This window comes from Condylura cristata, unplaced genomic scaffold (assembly GCF_000260355.1).
Source record: "Condylura cristata isolate star-nosed mole 26May11 unplaced genomic scaffold, ConCri1.0 scaffold00030, whole genome shotgun sequence".
Taxonomy (NCBI): Eukaryota; Metazoa; Chordata; class Mammalia; order Eulipotyphla; family Talpidae; genus Condylura; species Condylura cristata.
The window spans coordinates 21,497,948-21,518,405 of record NW_004567131.1 but is presented as its reverse complement, the minus strand read 5'-3'; the positions used below and the strand labels follow the sequence as shown (position 1 = coordinate 21,518,405).

At 35.3% G+C, this 20,458-nt stretch overlaps 2 protein-coding genes across 2 annotated transcripts in view; one reads left to right on the top strand and one right to left on the bottom strand.

Annotated features, from left to right (window-relative positions):
* MALRD1 (MAM and LDL receptor class A domain containing 1) overlaps positions 1-12,150 on the bottom strand; it is a 336,021-nt gene extending 323,871 nt beyond the window's left edge. The window contains exons 1-3 of the mRNA XM_012731266.1: positions 12,122-12,150; positions 8,612-8,790; positions 5,458-5,598 (exon numbers count right to left, since the gene is read on the bottom strand). Coding sequence (XP_012586720.1) covers positions 5,458-5,598; positions 8,612-8,790; positions 12,122-12,150 — 349 coding nt within the window. The remainder of the gene's footprint in view (positions 1-5,457; positions 5,599-8,611; positions 8,791-12,121) is intronic.
* A 2,252-nt stretch (positions 12,151-14,402) lies between these two features.
* LOC101633514 (X-linked retinitis pigmentosa GTPase regulator-like) lies at positions 14,403-16,541 on the top strand. Its single transcript, XM_012731265.1, has one exon. It carries the CDS (start codon positions 14,403-14,405, stop codon positions 16,539-16,541), a length of 2,139 nt encoding a protein of 712 aa, XP_012586719.1.
* The last annotated feature ends 3,917 nt before the right edge of the window (positions 16,542-20,458 follow it).

Below are 20,458 nucleotides of genomic sequence, written 5' to 3'. Positions count from 1 at the left end.
TCATAACAAGATTTAGAACAAACTGAAGAGCTTTTATTCACGGAGTGACTGAATCTCAAAGCAAGTAGTAAGCTCCATGTTTTTAACATGCCCTGGGCCCTCCCTGGTGGTGCAAAGGGTTAAAGCTAGCACTAGGAAGCTAGCAACAACTGCTACAGCACAAGTTTGATCCCCGGCCAGGGAGAGATCCACATGGCGCAGCAGACTTCTCCTGTCTCACCCGCTGCTCCCCTCTGCAATGTACTTCATCAGTCTGCTTGTTCTGCTCCCCACTCTGTCTCCGGTAAATCCTCTCATTGCCCCTCCTCCTTTGGCCAATACCCCATTTCTGTAAGCATAAGTAAATAAAACTTTTTTTTTTAAATGCCCTATTGCAATTGCTCACACTCCTGCTCCATGGTAACTGTAAAAGATAGTACCTACATGCCTAGGGCAACATGATCATCATAAGAGTCAGAGCTCTTTGAAAGCTGGTTCCATGTCTAGCATCTCCTAAAAGTGCCCACTAACAACTGCTGTCTGAAACTGACCATATGAACAGTTTGGCCAGGGTACAAATTCTTCACAGCAGGTATTTGTTGAAAATAATTACTGGCAAGTATTTTAACTTTATCGTTTCCAGAGGCAGTGTGTAACAGTGTAAGCTTAAAGGAAAAGCTGGAAAATGAGCTGTCCCACAGCGTTAAGAAAAACTCCAAAATACTCCTGCAAATCTAGATGAGCATGTGAATGCAGAGGTGTGTGCTATGTTCTGCAAAGAACTGTAAAGTCCCTCGGTTCTCATCTCTAGCAGACTTTGAGGCTATTCGAAAGCAGGTAATGGAGACTGAGACATGGTTGTCAACTGCCTAGATGAGTGTTGAAGACACACCCCAACTGGACACAGAGTCCCTCAACAAACATTGGGAGATTTATTGGCCTAGGCATTCAAGGAAAAATCTCTAATCATTAGTTGAACATTAATCACCATAAGCCTGCTTAGCAGGAGTTCAGTGATCACAGATGACAAGAATAAATACTTTACAGATGTAGTTCAGAAAAATCACTAATGCCAAAAACAACAGCAAAAAGTGATAACAGCAAAACTTAAGGGAGTGGAACAGATTTACAGCTTTGTTCTAATTGGGGCATATCCATTCTACAGAATTTGGCAGGTATTGAGATTTTTGTAATTTGAGGGTTTATGGTAACTGTGCATGAACAAGTCTATCAACACTATTTTCCAATACCATGTGCTCAGTTTGTGTCTCTTATGTCACATTTAACTAAGGTATATACCTAGACATAATGTTATAGTTTATATAATGTTTATAGATAGAAAACTATATATATAAATGAAACTAGAGTGAAAACATAACTTTAATTTGAACTAAGAAACAAAAATATTTGTATGGTTGCTTTTTAGCAAGATTTGCTTTATTGCAGTCAAGTATGCCTAATATAGTGCTTTTAAGTATTTTAAGTATTTTTAGTATTTCCAGTGAAGCTGTGAGAAATGCAAGGAAACAAGCCACAACATTCATGCAGAAGAAATTCACACATACCTATCCAGAGGGGAAAAAAAAAACTGTCAGTGCAAAGTGTCTCTGAGGAAGTCTAAACATTGAATTTCCTAGACAAATTTTTTAAATCAGCTATTTGTAAATATTTCAAAAAGCTAAAGAAAACTAAATCTAAGGAACTAAAGCTACCAACAAGAATCTCACAAAATAATGACTATCAATAAAAAGGAGAGACTCTAAAAATAAACAACTTAGTATAATTGACAGCTACAATTCACAGAAATCTAAATCACTGGCTCTCCCCGTTGGCACAACGGATTTCAGCACTGCATTATGAAGTTCTCGTAGCCACTGCCAGGGAGCTGGCCCACATGGCATTGTAGACCTCTCCTGACCCACCTGCTGTGACCCTCAGCAGTGTACTTTGTCAATCTGTCTGTTCTGCACCCCACTCTGTCTCTGGTTAATGCTCTCACCCACCACAAGTCTGGTTTGTACCCCAGTTCTGTAAGCATACATAAATAAATCTTAAAAAAATAAATAAAAATTACATAAGGGCACACAATATATAAAGATACAATTTGTGGCAATACTGCATAAAGGCAGGGAAACTATAGATACATAAGATCCAATTTTTCTATTATTGCAATTAAATGACTGATCTACATTGTCATAAATTAAGATATTAAATGTAATCTACTGGTCAAGCACTAATAACATAATTCAAAATACATAGTAAAAATGACAAGGAAATTAGTAGGATACATTAAAATATGAAGATTCTGCAAAATGTGTAAAATTATCTGGTAACTGTCTTTCAAATTCTCAATTTTTTTCACTTGGCATAATCATCTTGGGACAAAGTAATATTCTAAAAACCAAGTAATATTCCCTTAGTATATAACCCACTATTTCCTCATCTAGTCCTTTTGGACATTTAATTTGGCTTCATGCTTCAGTACATTTTTTTTTAGGAATCTACAAGCCATTTTCCAGAAAGACTACATCAAATTATATTCCCAACAACAATGAAGGAGGCTTCCTTTGTCTCCACATCCTCACCAACATTTGTTGTGTCCAGTCTTTTGAAAGCAGACTATTCTCACCAGCATAAGATGACATATCATAGTAGTTTGGATTTGCATTTCCCTAAGAAGAAGATAGGCTAAACATGTTTTCATGTATATGTGAGCCATCTGTATGTATGTATGTCTTCTTTGGAGAAGTATATTTTTAGCTTTTCTGCCTGTTTTTGTTGGTTCAGGTGTTTTTATGTTATTGAGTTGTATGAGTTTTTATGTTTTAAAGATTAACCTCCTGTCAGATGTGTGATGTCCAGCTATCAACTCCCAGTCCAAAGGTTGCCTTTTTGTTTTTGTAGTGGTTTCTTTCATACCACTGTAAGACTTTGAGTTTGATGCAGTTCTATTTGCTCAATTTTGCTTTTGTTTCCCTTGTCATAGGGATTTTGACAGGCATTTCCTTGAATCTATAACTTGATTTAGGCAATATGATGATTTTAACAATGCATATTTTTCCCATACATGGACACTAGATACCCTCCCATTTCTTTGTGCTTTCTTTTATTTCCTTTGATGATGTCTTAAACTTACAATCAGATAGTTCATCCTTTTTGGTGTGATTATAATGAAGATTTTTTCCCCCAAATTTCTTTCTTTTAATTTGTTTTGTGTATGGACTTTGTATCCTCCCACTTTACTATATTAATTTATTACTTCTAGCAGTTATAGGGTAGGGATATTGGGAGATGGTTTAATGTATTATGTCATTCACAATAGTGGCAGCTTCATTTCTTTTTTAATTTGGATTATTTAAAATGTTTTTTCTTGCCTCGTTGTTCTGGCCAGGGCTTATGTGTTAAAACTGTAGTGGTGAAATTGAACATCCTTGTCTAGTTTATAATCTAAGGAAAATGTTTTCAGGTTTTTAGCACGGGGTATGATATTGGCTGTGGCTTACTCACTCATGGCTTTTAGTTGATATGTTTCCTCTAATTCCATTTTATTCAGTTTTTATCTCAAATCAGTGTTGAATATTGCCAAATGTTCATGTGATTTTTATCTTTCTAATGATGGGTTGAATGACATGAATTGGTTTGTATATTTTTAACCAACTTTGTATCCTTAGTATGAATCCTACTTAGTCGTGATGAGTAATTTTCTTAATATGTTGTTGGATTAGATTTGCTTAATTTTCTCAAGGATTTTTGCATCTCTGCTCATTAAATATATTGTTCAATAGTTTTCTTTTACTTTCTTCTTTTGTGCTGCCTTCATATGCTCTGGGGATCAGGGGAATATTAACCATGTAAAATATGTTTGGGAGCTCTCATACTTCTGCAAGTTTTTGGAAGAATTTGAGAAGCATAGCTATTACATATTCTCTGAAAATTTGGTAGAATTCACTAATGAAACCACCTGGCCCTGGGGCTTTTGTTCTCAGGGATACTTTGGTTACTCTTGCAATTTCTCACTGTATCTCTTAACTAGGTAATCAAAAGTGAACATGGCAAAGTGAGAATAAGAAAGTAATGAAAGAAGAAAGAATAATAGGAGGGAAGCAAACAGAAAGAAAAAAAAAAGCAATGATAGACATTCTGATGTTATCTAGCTCCAAGAAGAGATGGCAAAATAAATATATAAGAGCCACAACATTAAAAAAAAAAAAAAGGTTATCAGTATTGTGCACAGGAAAAAGCCAAAGGCAATAAAAAAAAAAAAAAAAAACTTTTCTGTATAAAAGACACTGTTAGAAGTGTCCAAAACAGAGAAACCCTGAATCAAACAATTCAAAAGGCATTGCAATAACTAAACATTGGGAACCAATTCAATAGCATGACCTAATATAACTGAACCCACAATACATGTTACAAATATGTAAAGTAATGTGTCCGTGGTGCTGTTTGGGAAGCTGGTGGAGCCCTCTCTGCTTAGAGAACTTTCCTGTCCTCTTTATCTGACAATAAATTTCTTGCTTCTCTGCCTGAAAAAAATTAAATTCTAAAAAATGACTTTCAACATCAAAACAAAAATAAAAGGAACCCCATCATGCCTACAGAGAAGTTAGAATGAGGAACAAAAAATTTATTCAGGAATGTATTCAATGTTTATTTTTGTGTGTGTCAGATATTTTATTACAAATTTTAGCGATAACAAATCATTTGGATCTTAAATCAACTACTCTGTGCACTATATACTATTACTGCCTCCCTCAAAGTTAAGGAAGCTGAGGCTTAAAAAGTAAACTGCTGAAGGTCACATAGCCTATGAATGATGGTGCTAGGATTCTCATCAACATGAATAGTAGTTTTATAAACATTTTCATCAACTAACAAATAAAATCTTTATATCTGCTTGCTTTAAATTATCTCTAGAAAATATTCATATTAAATGTTTAATCTTATTTACTTGAGAGAAGCACCACTGTTTAAAAATAATCACCACCCTTCAATTTACTATATCAGGCCATCTACCAGTTCATTTTACATCATGTATAAACCCATCAGATTATGGCAGGTTTGTAGACAGTTTTTGCTCATTAAACTATCTTAATCACCTGGTAAAAAATGGTGAGTGAGTGAAGTTCATGAATGAGTAAATGAATATATGTCTGGCTACCTGGAAGGCTAATAAATATCCCACCAGAGCTTTCTCGTCACCCTTGGAAAACAAGTGATACTGGACAGAACTGAAATCAGTCTATCCACATGCAAAGAACTTGACTAATCAATCCATGTAGTAGTACTTTTTTTAATTTTACAATTTATATAGAGTCAAAATACCTGTAAAATCTTTCCTATTGTGATAATTTGCTATCACAAATATTTTAAATGGCTAAAGAATGCAGAAAGTGAGATAATTATTAAAATCTAAAGAGTAAGCTTCTATTGCTTTAATCAGATACTTTAGAAAGACAGAAAATACAAAGCATTTACCAGACACATCACCATTGTGATCATAAAATGGAGGTGAAAGGCCAGTCATTCCATTTGTCCTTGTCCAACCAAGTTGTGGATTCCTATCTTGTGTCATACTACAGAGTCCATCCTCAAAATTGCATCTCTCATAATTCCAACCTAAAGAAAGAAAAAAATAAGCTAGCTTTATAATACTTTAACTTCTCAAAACATAAGAAAGCATTTTAAAAATAAGCTTTGCCACAAATGACAATATAGACTAAGAAAGATCATTATTCACATCTTAAATCTAATTTATTAATGCAAAGCTTTCTTGAATGACATTTGAATAAATCGCTATGCACAAATCCAGTTTTTTAAGTAGAGACTATCTTTTGAGGTCTTCAGAAGACTGAGGACCTAATCCTATTTTTGTCTCTGATTAACTGACTGGTTTTATCTGTCAGTAACAGCTAAAGTCACTTTATTTAAAAAATTATGATCTTGGGCCCTCCCTGGTGGCGCAGCGGGTTAAAGCACAGCACTGAGAATCTGAGGCCACTTCCGCATGAGTTCGATTCCCGCCTGCCGCCTGCCCCGGAGGAGGCCACATGGCGTGGCAGACCTCTCCTGACCCGCCCGCTGCTTCCCTCAGCAGTGTACTTTGTCGATCTGCCTGTTCTGCTCCCCACTCTGTCTCTGGTGAAGCCTCTCACCTCCCCTGAGCCTCTGGCCTGTACCCCAGTTCTGTATGCACAAATAAATAAATAAATCTTTAAAAAAAAATTATGATCTATTTTACAACATCTTCCCAAATTGCCCACTGCATAAAAATCAGATTAATCACATTTCAAACATGGTGTGGGTGTATCCAACACTACCAACAGTATCCTATGTAATCCACTGGATTTGAATGGTAGCAAAGTAAGTACTACTGCTAACTTTATTTTTAAGAAAAATAGCATTTTTAAGACAAAAAATCATTATAGAGTGAGTAATTTTGAGCAATTGTTAGAAGATAAGCTAGCCTATCTCTATAGTTAGTATGACCCTATGTTAACTATGAAAATGAAAATAAAAGAGAATGAGGAAAACAAGCAAACAGGACCAATGTGGAAGCAGATTATACAACAACTAGAACACAATTAAAAAACAAACATACCCAAATCAGTATCACACTTATTACCCTGGATCATCAATAAATTCTAAAAAGAAGGGAGTCTTGTCAACACTACAAACAACAATGGTTAAACATAAAAATTCTTTTTCTTGTTCACTGTATATTTTAAAATGTCCAAAATCATGTACAAATGGCATGTATTCTAGCGTATAATTCAGTGATCTTCAATAAAAGGTCCCTTTGAAAAAAAAGTTGAGCTAACATAACAGATTCAAGTATTCTCAGGTAATATTCTTTAAGAAAAGAACATTCTCAAAAACCTACTAATAGAATCAGTTGCATCTGAAATTCAACCCCAACTATGCCAGTTTCATTAAGAAAAGTCAACATATTAATCTATTGCTTTAAAGGTCACACTATTTGAGTGTTAAAAGGAGACACAGATTTTTTTTTTCAAAATGTGACTACTTTAGCATCATTATAAAGTTTAGCTTTTATAAATAATCTCATCTGTAAAATGAACATCACAAATTTCCATGAGAAAAAGTATCTGATGTCATTATTCCTCCACAATATCCCCCCACACACACACAGTGTGAGATACAAAAGAAACTTACACCTTAAATTGATTCTCAATTTTATCTAGAGGTTATGGTCCACATTTAAATAAAATACCAAAGTGAAAACTTCTCAAATGAAAATGAAAAGTGGAAAAGCCAAAAAGGTAAGTTCCCAATGTAACATTTAAAATGAAATCTGTTTATTCGACAGATCTGTTCTTTTGCTTTTCTTCCAAAGCTGTGAGTTATTAAAATTTTTCGTGCAGCCAAGACCTTTCCTACACAGTGGCTTTCTCCTTCTTGCACATTAACCTTTTCCCTGAAGCAGGCCCATGCATGTTATCACAGCAAGTGTGTTAAAGAAAGCTGCATGCCGATTAATAATGGAAGGGACTGTGCTGCTTGTCAAACCAGCCAAAGGTTCCTCTTTGCTGCTCACCCAAGAACCATAAGGATGTTCCTAGACAGGCCAGAGAAAGGGCAGCACACCATATTTAGCCTTTTTGGGGAAATTGGACAAATACAAATGAATTCCAGCCTTTGGTTGTACTTGGCATTTAAAAGTTCCTAGATACTAACAGTGTGATACCTATTTCAAACTAGAGTAAAAAATCCATTAACTTATTTTATTCTGTGGGCAAGAATTGTTTTTAGCAATCACTTTCTTGTTTTAATGTAATAATACCGAATATGAAAATAGAAGGCAAGCAATAGCAAGTCAAATATGTTATTTTACAGAAGAAAATGTAGAATTCTATAAATAATAATGTAGTATCTGAATAAAAATACATGTTTGAATTGTGTTCTAAAATAATAAAATTAGTGCTTCCAGAAAATTTAATCAATAGTTTCTATGAAGGAATAATGAAACAATTTAATTTTATGACAATGTTTTTGAAAGGTGATTGTAGCTAAGAATGACATTTGTCTCCATGGGTAAAATGTAGTGTTCCTTCACAATATCAAATTGCCATCGAAACTACAGAAACATACAGATCTTCACCCATGTCTCCACTAGTAAACATTTTTTAATAATACTATACCCGTAGGCAATAGAGTATTTGCCACTTATGAGGGTTCAGTTACCTAATTTTATAACCTCTTATAATAAAATAGATTCAAGATCACACATTAGATGAGATCTCATCTCAAACACAGGTCCTGCCCGTTCAGCTCTGTACTTTTTGCCCTACCCAGAAATCAAAGGATATAAACCAGAGTTGTACTCTATATCCCATCGATACCAACTTCCATATAATCATTAAAAACTAATTTAAATACATTCCATTCTGTTAGAATCTTAGCAATCTGATTTTGTTTAATTTGAGTAATTTTTACACGTGAACCCATCTCTCAAAAAAAAAACTGTTTTCAGTTATGATTTACAATAAAGGCTAGAAATTAATTGTATGCAGGACCAGGTATCTTGCTGAATCTCCATAAACTGCTCGTGGGCTCTGGTTTGAAAGTGTCCAGGGAATGGAAATTGGAGATAGGGAGGAATAGCACTTACATTGCTGTTCATCACTCCTGTCTCCACACTGATCTGTGAAGTCACACACTTGGTCAGAAGGCAAGAAGACACCATTCCTACACTGAAAGGCTTCTGTTCCTTGCTGAACCAGTGTAGAGATGAAAACATAAGAAATCCAAAGGAAACAGAAAGCTTCATTCTTTGGGAATGCTAACATTCTAGCATTCTAGCAAGGCAGAAGACCACTGATTGATATGTCTACAACTTAGGCAGCTGTAATTAGTGAGCCCATAACTAAAACATTCTTTTTCTTCTCTCTATTCTTTGGTTTCTATATTTGCCTCTTATGCCTGGATATATTGGTAGCTGTATACAATTTTGACAAATGACTTTCAAGGCAGTTAAATTATTCTCTCAGAGGTGTGTCTTTAGAAAATATTTAACTTGAGCAATTACACCATTTCTATAGTGAGCGAAGTATGGAGGTTTATTGCCCTATATATAACATGTTTGAACAATTGGAGCCTGTGTGATCATGCTATTTCCTGAAGAACTGTTAAAAAAAAAAAGTCAATTACATAAATTGAGGGGAGGGGCCACAACAGAGCTATCAGTCACATAGAAATGTTCTGGGTAGATTCCTAAGTTTATACAATCATAACCGTATGATTTAGAGCTATGATCAGGATTTCTCAAATTTGTTCAAATATTTCAAGCTCAATGATTCAAATTGCTCTATGAGAAGGAAATATGTATCCTTTAATACTGAGTAGAAAACTCTTATTATGTGTTTAGATAAGAAACAGCAAATTTTTGAAGTTATTATTTTACCTATCATGTAACTTGGACATGAGAAAGTTAAGTATCTTATAGGAAAATCTGTAGAGGTTAGAAACTAGAATTCACATGCCTTACTGCTGAGTGCAGTGTTCTCTCTCCCAGAGCAAACTGATTCTCCTGAGAATTCATCTCAAAAGCCTTCTGATCTCATTCATCTAAGCACCTACAGGTTTATTTCAATTTTTTTTTTCACTAATCTGTAAGAACAAAATGTGATTGTCACTTTTTCACTGTTATATCCATAGTTATCAGTACAGTTCTTGTCAGACAGTAGAAACTCAAAAAGTAATGATTAAGTGAAACTAATGAGAAAGTATTTCAGTTTTTGTTAGCTATAAATAAATAAATACAATGAAAATGCAGAATTCCACAGTGCTACTTCATAAAAAGGTATATAATTACTGTGTTCAATATGCTGCTTTTTGATTTCTGAATCTTGTACTATTTTAAAAGGTTCTTTAGACTTTGAAATAGCAATTTTGTGTTACACTGGCAATGCATTGCTCCATATCTTCAACACTCAATGAGTTATCATACGTTAAAGTATAATGTATGATATTTTTCCTTTTAACTGGAAAAATATTCTAGAATTCTATGCTTTTTGAAATAAAGAAAGCCAATACATTTTTCCCCATTGACAGCTATACAAAGGTTTTACTGATTTGTTTCAGTTAAGAAGCTATATCTGGGGAAACAGCTGTTAATCAGAGTCAGAATCTGATTACACTGTCAGGAATCATCCATTATTTTCCAACACATCCTTCTACTAAGGACAAAAAGCCAGGTCACATTAGAAGCTGGCAGGAATTAGCGTCAATCTCCACAGTTCCCCCAGATGTTGGGCTTTGCTTTATTTCTGCCTATTCAGAAAAAGCTGACCTAACAGGATTGACTGCTATTCTTATAAAAGGCATGCTGAAAATGTTGGCCATTGTTGGTATTTAGAAACGCTATTTCAGGACACTTCCACTACCTTGACTGGTAATTTTGGATCACTGTGCATGAAAGGCTTTGTGAACAAAAATGTAGTTTATACTGAATATTTGCTTTCCTTCTTGCAGAATGGAATTTTGTTATCTGCCAGAAAGAAGCTGCCTATTTGACCACCCCCTATAAAAAATCCCTGGACCCTGTGAGTCTTATGAGCCCCACAATGGTGACAAATGGATGGTGCCATTTCACTTGTTTTGTCACAAATATGTGCTGGTTTTAAGTATGTTACATATGACTCCATGTGTGAGAACTCTGGAAGTCTGCAATGTTTTCTGCTCAACTCTGCTTCCTGTGCAGCTATTGTTTCATGCACTTTTTTCACTTGCTATTCTTGTTCTATTTCTTTCCTTTAAATACATTGTAGCCATGAATTCAACTATATGCTGAGTCATGAAGGTTGCCCTAGCAATAATTGAACTTGAGAATGGCCATGGTCCCAATATGTTCCCCTATCTTTTAAATGCACTATTGTGCCCTAGAGGACATTTATTTCTCAGGTTGCTACTGGTGAAATCTTTAGTAATTGAACTGTCTCCTTGTGCTGGGGATTATTTTTGTTCCATATACAATTAGGAGTAGTGTCTATTTTATTCACAGGTTTAAATAAGTGTGTTAAACCTCATCTTGCCACTTGTTTTCTTAGATTACTCTCAGTATTACTTGTTATTCAGAACCCTGAAGGATGAAGCTAAAAAGCAAGGCATAAGGCATGGCAAATAAAAGACTGGGAACTGGCAAAGTAAGTTTTGTGTTATGAGAATCATATTCTTCCCCCAAACTAAGCATATAATTTTTACTTGTAAGATTTGAAAATGTTTTGTTGAAGATTTTGTCCCCATAGGACTTGGCATACAGTGTGATTCTCACATTCTTAGTTGAAGTGCCATCCAGAGACGTTGGAATAATCAAATTTGTATGATCTCTCCAACTGTGGGTTCTATTGCTTTTCTCCACAGTGGGGTGGATGTTTGATATTATTGGTTTCTATCATAAAATAAATACACTACTATGGAGAGCTAACAGTGAAAAAGTGAAGAGGTCAGATTTCCCGCAAATATTAGTTTCTCTTTGCAAGATATCCATGAACATACACTCAAGGTTTTCAGCCAGTTCATGCATAGGTTACTTCTTCTCAGTTTGGCTTTTTTCTTCTGCATAAAAAGACAGCTTACAGGGCCCTCCCTGGTGGTGCAGCGGGTTAAAGCACAGCACTAAGAAGCTTAAGCCACTTCCTCATGAGTTCAATTCCCGACTGCCCCGAGGAGATCCACATGGCGTGGCAGACCTCTCCTGACCCGCCTGCTGCTCCCCTCAGCAGTGTACCTTGTCAATCAGCCTGTTCTGCTCCCCACTCTGTCTCTGGTGAATCCTCTCACCCTCCGCATCTCTGGCCTGTACCCCAGTTCTATATGAATAAATAAAACTTAAAAAAAAAAAAAAAGACAGCTTACACTACTCAGCAACTTGTCACCTAAATTCTATCCCTACTTCAACCACCTAAAAAAATCCAGAGGATTGATCTGAATAGGACCAGTTCTCTCAAGTCTCTGGGTTGACAGTACATGCCACAAGACTCAGACTCAAAAAAACTATATTTCATTATCATTAGACAACCTGTGAATAAGAAAAGATGGTGAAATGCTTTACATACTAATTCAATCTCTGTATCTCTGTGGTCGCTTCATTATTCTCATTCCCTGAAAACTCTTTCCCCACCTCTCATTTCTAGCCAGGTAGAAGAGCATGAATAAACATAAGATTTTAGTAAGATCTATTCTATTCACAATTTGGAAGATAGTCTCTTCTCCTTCCCTCTTCTATTTTGTTCCCTAGATACATGTCACTGATGTACCCTATTACACTTCAAGGTCCTCCGTACTCCATTAACACAGAGGAAGAAGACAACTAGAGACCAATAAAGCTGATGAACATAGCTGCAAAAATCCTCACAAAATTTTATGAAACCAACTTATAGTAATGCATTAATGAATCATATTTCATAAACATGGGAAATTTACTCCAGAGATGAAAAAATGATTAGACAGATCTATAAAGCAATCTATGTAATTGTACCACAAAAACAAAAGGTAAAATTAATATGATCATATCAATACTCAAAGTAGTTGACAAAATTCAACATCCATTTATGATTAAAAATTTTTCAAGTATGCAGATAAAAGGAAGTCATCTTAACATTTTAAAAGTCATATACTGTGAATTTACACTGGTAAATTTGTAGTGATTTTTACAGTGGTAAAAATATGCAGGTTCTTCCTCTAAGATCAGATATAAGACAAGATTCCATTTCACCACTACTATTCAACATGGAAAATCTAGTTAAAGAAATTAAACATGACAAAGAAACAAAAGGAATCAATTTGGAAAAAAAAAAGCAAAACTGTCACTATTTACAGATGGCATGATTATATACAGAGAAAGCCTTAAAGATTCCACTAAAAACAATTGCAAACAATAAATCAGGACAGTGAAGTAGGAGATTACAATATCATCATACAAAAACTGTTTCATTCCTATCTGCAAACAACAACAACAACAAAAAAAAAAAAAACGGGAAGAACTTAAGACCACAAACCCATTTAAAATCACAACCAAAAAAAAATAGAACCTAGTAATTAATAAAGGAGATGAAAGACCTGTCCATTCACAATGAAAACTATTATGTATTGTTAGAGAAATAGAAAACAGAAGGGAATGGATTGGGAAGAGTTAACATTGTTAAAGTGATCTCTTATTTTTTTTTTAAGATTTCATTTAATTGTGCACACACAACTGGGGTACAGGACAGAGGTGCAGGGTTGGTGAAATTGACCTGTCTTTTGGTCACAGCATACTGATTTTTTTTCCTTAGAGAAACCACTCAATCGCAATCTAAATTCCATGATTTTTTTAAAAGTTAAAGGTGTTAACACAAGACATACTCCTATATAATCAGACCTGCCTGCCATACTGGCAACAGTACTATTCAAGCGAGACCATGGAAGAGCAATCCCAAGATTCCAAAAGCCGTCAGGAAAGAGGTTCTCGCTTCTACTGTGGGGACAAAGCTGAGATAATGGGGACAAAGCTGAGATAATGTATGCCCACCAATCTTCTGGTGGGCGTCTTGGACAGTTTTGGAAGAGGACTTCCTGAACACAAAACTAATATGGATGTTAGCTGAGCCAACAGAAGATGGATACATTTCCATGACTTTAATCCATAAGAAGTCATGCCGGGCCCTCCCCGGTGGTACAGCGGGTTAAAGCACTGCACTAAGAAGCTAAAGCCACTTCCTCATGAGTTTGATACCCGCCTGCCCCGGAGGAGATCCACATGGCGCGGCAGACCTCTCCTCACCCACCCGCTGCTCCCCTCAGCAGTGTACTTCGTTGATCTGCCTGCTCTGCTCCCTGCTCTGTCTCTGGTGAATCCTCTCACCCTCCACATCTCTGGCCTGTACCCCAGTTCTGTATGAATAAATAAAATCTTTAAAAAAAAAAAAAGAAGTCATGCCGAAAAATTCTTCACTTAGATAAACTGAAAGAATTTTTGGCCACGTTTAATGTCTCTCCTGGTCAACCAAAACTGTTTGGACAAACACATTATTTTTCATTTACTACATGTGTTTAATATTGATTTTGAATTTAGGAAATAAGAGCAAATCGTTGTTTCAAGTTTAAGGAAATAGATATTCTTAAACCAGCCTCTTCTGCTCACTCAATTAATTTCGGTGAACTTTATTTTGTCATTATTAATCTTAAACATATTTTATAAAAGTTGAACTTTAAGCAGCTACTTCTGACTTTGAACATGACCGTTTAAAAGAATGTTTTGAAAGTTCCACTTCCGTTCCCCCTAGCAACTGTTTGTTGACTTCCTTGAACATGCTAGTTGCCATTGACCCACCTACATCGTGGTCAAGGCCCAAGTCTTAAGCTCCACCGAGTCGCCCCCGCCTACATCCAGACCCAGTCAGAGGTCCCCTAGCGCCCTCGGCATGGGGGAATCCAGTGAGCTGGTGCCCCATTCAGGTGCTGTGTTTACATTTGGAAAAACTAGATTTGCTGAAAATATTCCTAGCAAATTCTGGTTTAAAAAGTACATACCTATATGTCTTTCCTGTGGAGATGAACATACTGCCATTGTTACAGGAAATAATAAACTTTACATGTTTGGTAGTAACAACTGGGGGCAGTTAGGATTAGGAACAAAGTCAACGGTTAACAAGCCAACCTGTGTTAAAGCTTTCAAGTCTGAAAAAGTGGTATTTGCTGCCTGTGGAAGGAACCACACCATAGTTTCAACAGAAGGAGGCAAAGTTTATGCAGCTGGAGGAAATAATGAAGGACAATTGGGACTTGGTGACACTGAAGAGAGGAACAGTTTTCAGCTAATTAATTTTTTTACATCCCAGCATAAGATTAAACAGCTTGCTGCTGGATCCAGCACTTCAGCTGCATTAACTGAAGATGGAGAGCTTTTTATGTGGGGTGACAATTCTGAAGGACAAATTGGTTTAAAAAATTTAACTAGTGTGTGTGTCCCTCATCAAGTTACCGTTGGGAAGCCTATTTCCTGGATCTCTTGTGGCTATTACCATTCTGCTTTTGTAACAAAAGAGGGAGAACTGTATACATTTGGAGAACCTGATTGTGGGAAGTTAGGTCTCCCCAATCAGCTGTTGCTCAATCATAGAACACCCCAGCAGGTGTCTGGAATTTGTGAGCCGGTTATCCAAGTAGCCTGTGGTGGCGCGCACACAGTGGTCCTCACAGAGAAAGCCGTGTACACCTTTGGCCTGGGACAGTTTGGTCAGCTGGGTCTTGGTCCTTTTCTTTTCGAAACTTTAGAACCCAAAGTTGTTGATCAGATTGAGCATCAGAAAGTAAGTTATATTTGCTGTGGAGAAAATCACACAGCTTTGATAACAGATGTAGGCCGTCTGTATACTTTTGGAAATGGTAGACATGGAAAACTAGGACGTGGATTGGAGAATTTTAACAATCAGTTCATTCCCACTTTGTGCTCTAATTTTTTGAGGTTTACAGTTCAATTGGTTGCTTGTGGTGGATGTCACATGCTAGTTTTTGCTTCTCCACGACATGGTGTGCCAGAAGAAATTGATTTTGATGAAGTAAATGACTCTTGCTTACCTTCAATGACTTCTCTACCTGTCAATGATCTCTCATCAGTGAATGTTCTATATAGAACTTTATCAGCACATGTGCGGCGAAGAAAAAAGGAGAAGTCGCCTGATTCCACTCAAATAGTACAAACACTACCTCCAATTGAAGGGATTTCTGTACCACCTGTTGGTTTTGCCCATGTGCCTACAAGTCCTTCAGCAGAACAAACAATATCTGGAAAGGGGGATACCCTTTGCTCAGTGCAACCCAGTTATTTTCAAGATAAAATAACCAAAGAAAAAGAAACAAATAATCCTTCAGCAGCAGATTCAGAAAGCTTTGGAAAAACCACAGATGTCTTAAGTATGACACATGTGATCAGCATGAATTCCAATGACAAGTCATTAAAATTATTGCCAATTCAAAAACAAAAGAAACAAACAATGAAGAAACTGAAACAGCACATAGCACATACTGAAAATGATGATGGGAATGAACATGAAAGTAAAGAGATGTGCCAAAATATGAAAGAAGGGAAAACATATAATCAACTTTTGGCAAAAGGAATCTACATGGCTCAAGCAGCTGTGCTTATGGGAGCATTTTCAAATAAGGATGTACAGACTCAAGAGCAGAAAAAAAGAACAGAGGATTCAGAAAGTGAATTAAAGGAGCAACACACACACCCACACAAGAAAAATATAGAGGTGTACGGAAGAAAGAAAGAGAAAGTAGAGATCTTGTTAGAATACCACACTGACAGGGCAGAGCATCCTAGATGTTCAGAAAATGAAGGGTGTGAAGATGTAGATGAGGAAATTTCTAACAATCTGAAAGATGAAAAGAAAGCCATGGGAGACTATAAAAATCTTAAAGATGACCACAGTGAGACAGAGGAGCAAAAAGATCCAGACAGCTCAGTTAAAAAAAACAAGTCCAAATGGAACAAACAGGCCATTTACAAATACAATGAAAATCCAAAAGGAAATATGCATAAAGAGCTATATTAGTATGTTCTGGATTGCACACTATGGCCAGTTTTGATATTTGCTGATACTAATATTTTTGACAAGCACAAGCAAATTCAAATTGTATCTCAAACTCTCCAAATGTTGCAATAAAATTGCATTGAAATCCTTCAACCTTGCAATAAAAATATTTTATGTGACAATTAAGATATTTTACAGTTTTTACTAAACAATTTTACTTCTTTGAAATATGATAAGGCAACATTGCAATTGCATAACACAATGTACTTATAATTGTTCAATTGAGCAAAATTGTTTTATTATTATTATATATTTTTTACATTGTTTTCATTTTGCACATTTTTCATCTCAGTTGTAATCACTATGGTCTTCCCACCACCACTTCTCCATGTACCATCACCATAGTCCTGTGTGCTCGTCCCACCCCCATTTTGATCTTGTTGAGCAAAATTGGTTTTGATGAGGATATTTTAATAAACTCTATCTGGTTGGTTATAAAAAAAAAGAAAGAAATTTTCTAGAACATAGGTTTTTATGAAGACATAATGATCTCAGGGTACTGCTAGAAATAAATAGATCTCTAGTCTCATAGTTGAAAATGAATTTTCCTACAGAAATTTAAAAGCTATTGTATGATAAAGATCAGGGAAAACTCAAGAAAATTAGCAGATGCAAGGTTATGGAAATAAGGTCCCTTATGAATATTTTATTTCACTGTGAGCAAGGCGGTCAGTGCACAGCTTAGACTGAGCAGGTAGCTGGTACTTATTGGCCTATGGATCTCAGAAGAAGAGAAACCATCAGTATTCAAGGTTTAAGAGCAAGTCTCAGGATTGCAGGCTGGGTCAACAAGGAAACTTAAATAGAAGACTGTCCATATTTCCAACACTCAAGACAACCTATCTGCATAAGAGCTAGAATCTAGAAAGGTGGGGAAACTGTAGCCATCTACAATATAATTTTATTTGCATTTATCTCATTTATATAATTCTGTATGAAACTATGAACAGTACAGAGGGAAAGAATACTTTGTTCTGGTATAATGGATATCCTCAGGTAAAATCGACATCAAAGAAATTGTAGTATATGAAGTCCTTAAATTTGGCAGTACTGAAACTCTATTCAGGGAAAAGAATTTTATTAAAAACAAAATTCACTTGAGTTTACAAAATCTTCACGAAGGTATTCCATATAATTTATAAGAATCCCATGCCAGTCTTCTCTTAATTATTTCATTAAAACACATAAGTAGGCCTCTAGTACAATTCCATTCCTCCACTTAAAATTATTTGACTGTCTGTTATTTCTCTAGCATGCAGCTTGTTGCTAGGCATATAGAACTAATTACATTGTCCAAATTCATGGAAATAACAGTAGATGCTCAAGAACTGCTCAGCAGTTTATTTTATAAAGGATGAATTTTAATGAATTCAACCTATATTCACAACTTATCCAGGGCTGTTGAAGATCCAAAGAATAATACAATACAAATGGTTACCTCTGCAGATGGTACTTTAAGGGCAGATGAGATCCTTATTTCTTTCTTTCAAAACTTCCTACAAATTGTCAGTTACAGATAACTTTCATTTAATTTGTGTGGTTTTAAATAACTTATCAAATATTAAGAAATATACTTTATGTAAAAAGGGGATGTTACAATTTTTTACATTATGTCCTATAGTTAGAGGCACAATATAAAATCTAATCTAAAGAATGACATTGTCATAAGTTTGTATTAGTGCTGAAATCTCGGTTCTAGTTCAGGAGTGAGAGTTATATGACATCAGATTTATTTTCAAGGGATGAAATACAATCTCAAGACTGAAATAGATCATAGGAAAGGAGCTTGATTTTATTCCTATCGGGGCTCCAATATAATCCATCTGTTGAAGTCCAGGACTCACTCTGTCTCCTTGATATGAAAGCTGATATGTTCAGTTATAACAATATGCCCAGAGCAATACTTTCAAAAACTTTTGAATGATTTAACTCTACTGAGTGATATAAATAATACTTTGTAAACAAAGTACTATTTGGAGACAACTGTTGAAAGAAGAAATTCACCAGATAAAATGAAAAGAATCAGTTCCTAAAGTAATGATGCTTTCCAAGTTTCTTGAAATACGGCTTTTGAACACTCACTGTCAAAATATTCAAGCTTTCCTTACACTCTAGTTTTAGAATCCAGAACCACTATAGCTGTGATTATTCAAATGGATAAGCATTAAAATAGTCTATTAAAACTATGTTTAGTTTTCTTTACAATATAAGTCTGTGACTTCCAGGCATTCATAAGTTTAGCTCTGTATTCATTTTGTAGATGGCAATAAGATCATTAGTGCCTCTAAACTATTTCAGATCATCCAAAGTATTAAGACCACTCAAGGAAAACATTCTAGTCATTCATCCTTGTAAAGTCTAAAAGTTGGTAGTTACTTAAATGAGTTACATAAATGAAGCCTTGCTTTGAATGAATTTAAAACTAATTTTCAAGGAGCAATGTAATGCCCCTTGGCTGGAATTGAGGGCAAGAATGAGACCTTCATCAAAGAGTTACCCACAGAAAAAGTGCTCATAACTAATAAACAATGCTGACTCTACAAACTGTGAACTAGAAATCCAGGAGAAATATTTTAGAGTAGTTCAAAGTCAAAATGGATGGAACTGAAGGGTATTGTGCCAAACAAAATAAATTAGAAGAATGAAAAATACAGGATAATTTCATATACATGATATAAAGAAACAAGACAAAGAAAAAGATCAAATGAAACCAAAACAATGAAAATATTCAATCTTTTTTTTTTTCGTAAGTAGTACCCAAGACAAAGGAAGTTATATTTATACTGTCAATCTAGAGAATCTAACATTTTGAGAATCGTATTCAGTTCTAAATGTCCAGCATAAAAAGAAATGTAGACAATCTGAAGCATTTCAAAGGGAGAACAGAACAATTAGGAAGGTAAAGTGACTCAAATATTTGCCCTAAGAAACTAAGCAGAAGCAATAAATTAAGGGAAAAGCTTAGCAGATGACTTAAATCATGGAAAATCAGATCATTGCCTTCAATATTTGAAGACCAGCGTAAAGGAGAGCTAAGCCTTGTCTAAGGCCCCGAGTTGCAGAAATAGGACCATTAGTTCTGGGATAATAAGTGTCTAAGCTTTTCACTGGTGGAGATGATAGGTTACTAGGGTTTGAATATTTGGTAGTAATAATACAGAGGATATAGTGCTCACTATCTCCAAATAGCTGTTCTTTAGCAAATATCAGTTATAAATTAGTCTTAATCTTGGAAACTGAAAAAAAAGTAGTTAACTGAGAGGGGAGTTTAATTAAAAGAACCAGAATAATATGAATATATGTATGACTAAATTTTAACTGCTGGTGTTAAAATTTTGGGAGTGTTTCATTCACAATTATAGGTCACTTGTTTTAGTTAATAAAATTTAATCATTTTTTCATTAAAAAAAGAAATAGGATCACTAGGCATAAATCCTGAGGAAGTACTCTCACCCTTATGTATGTATGAGTATGTTTTCTTAATAAGAGTAGCAAAAGATAAGGAATTAGTGGGGTGCTAACTTTTGGATGGCATTGGGGATATGGCAATACATTAAAGACTAAAATTCTTCTACACACTAGCTATAACTTGGAAAAAATTAAGTCACACAGATCAGTGTCTTCAAACTTCACTAAGAAATGCCCATCACTAGAGAGAAAATAATCATTTCTGTAGTTGATGTCAGAGAAATCACATTTATTTTAGGCATTCTAGTTCTTCAAGGATATATATTCAGTAGGAGGGAAACAAACTGTCAACCCAATACTTAGCTGCATGCTGAAATGAAAGTGACTTTTTTTATCGTCATTAACTGGTTCTGATGTGCTTTAGTATCTTTGCTAGCATTACTTTACTCTTTCATAACTACCTTTGTGTT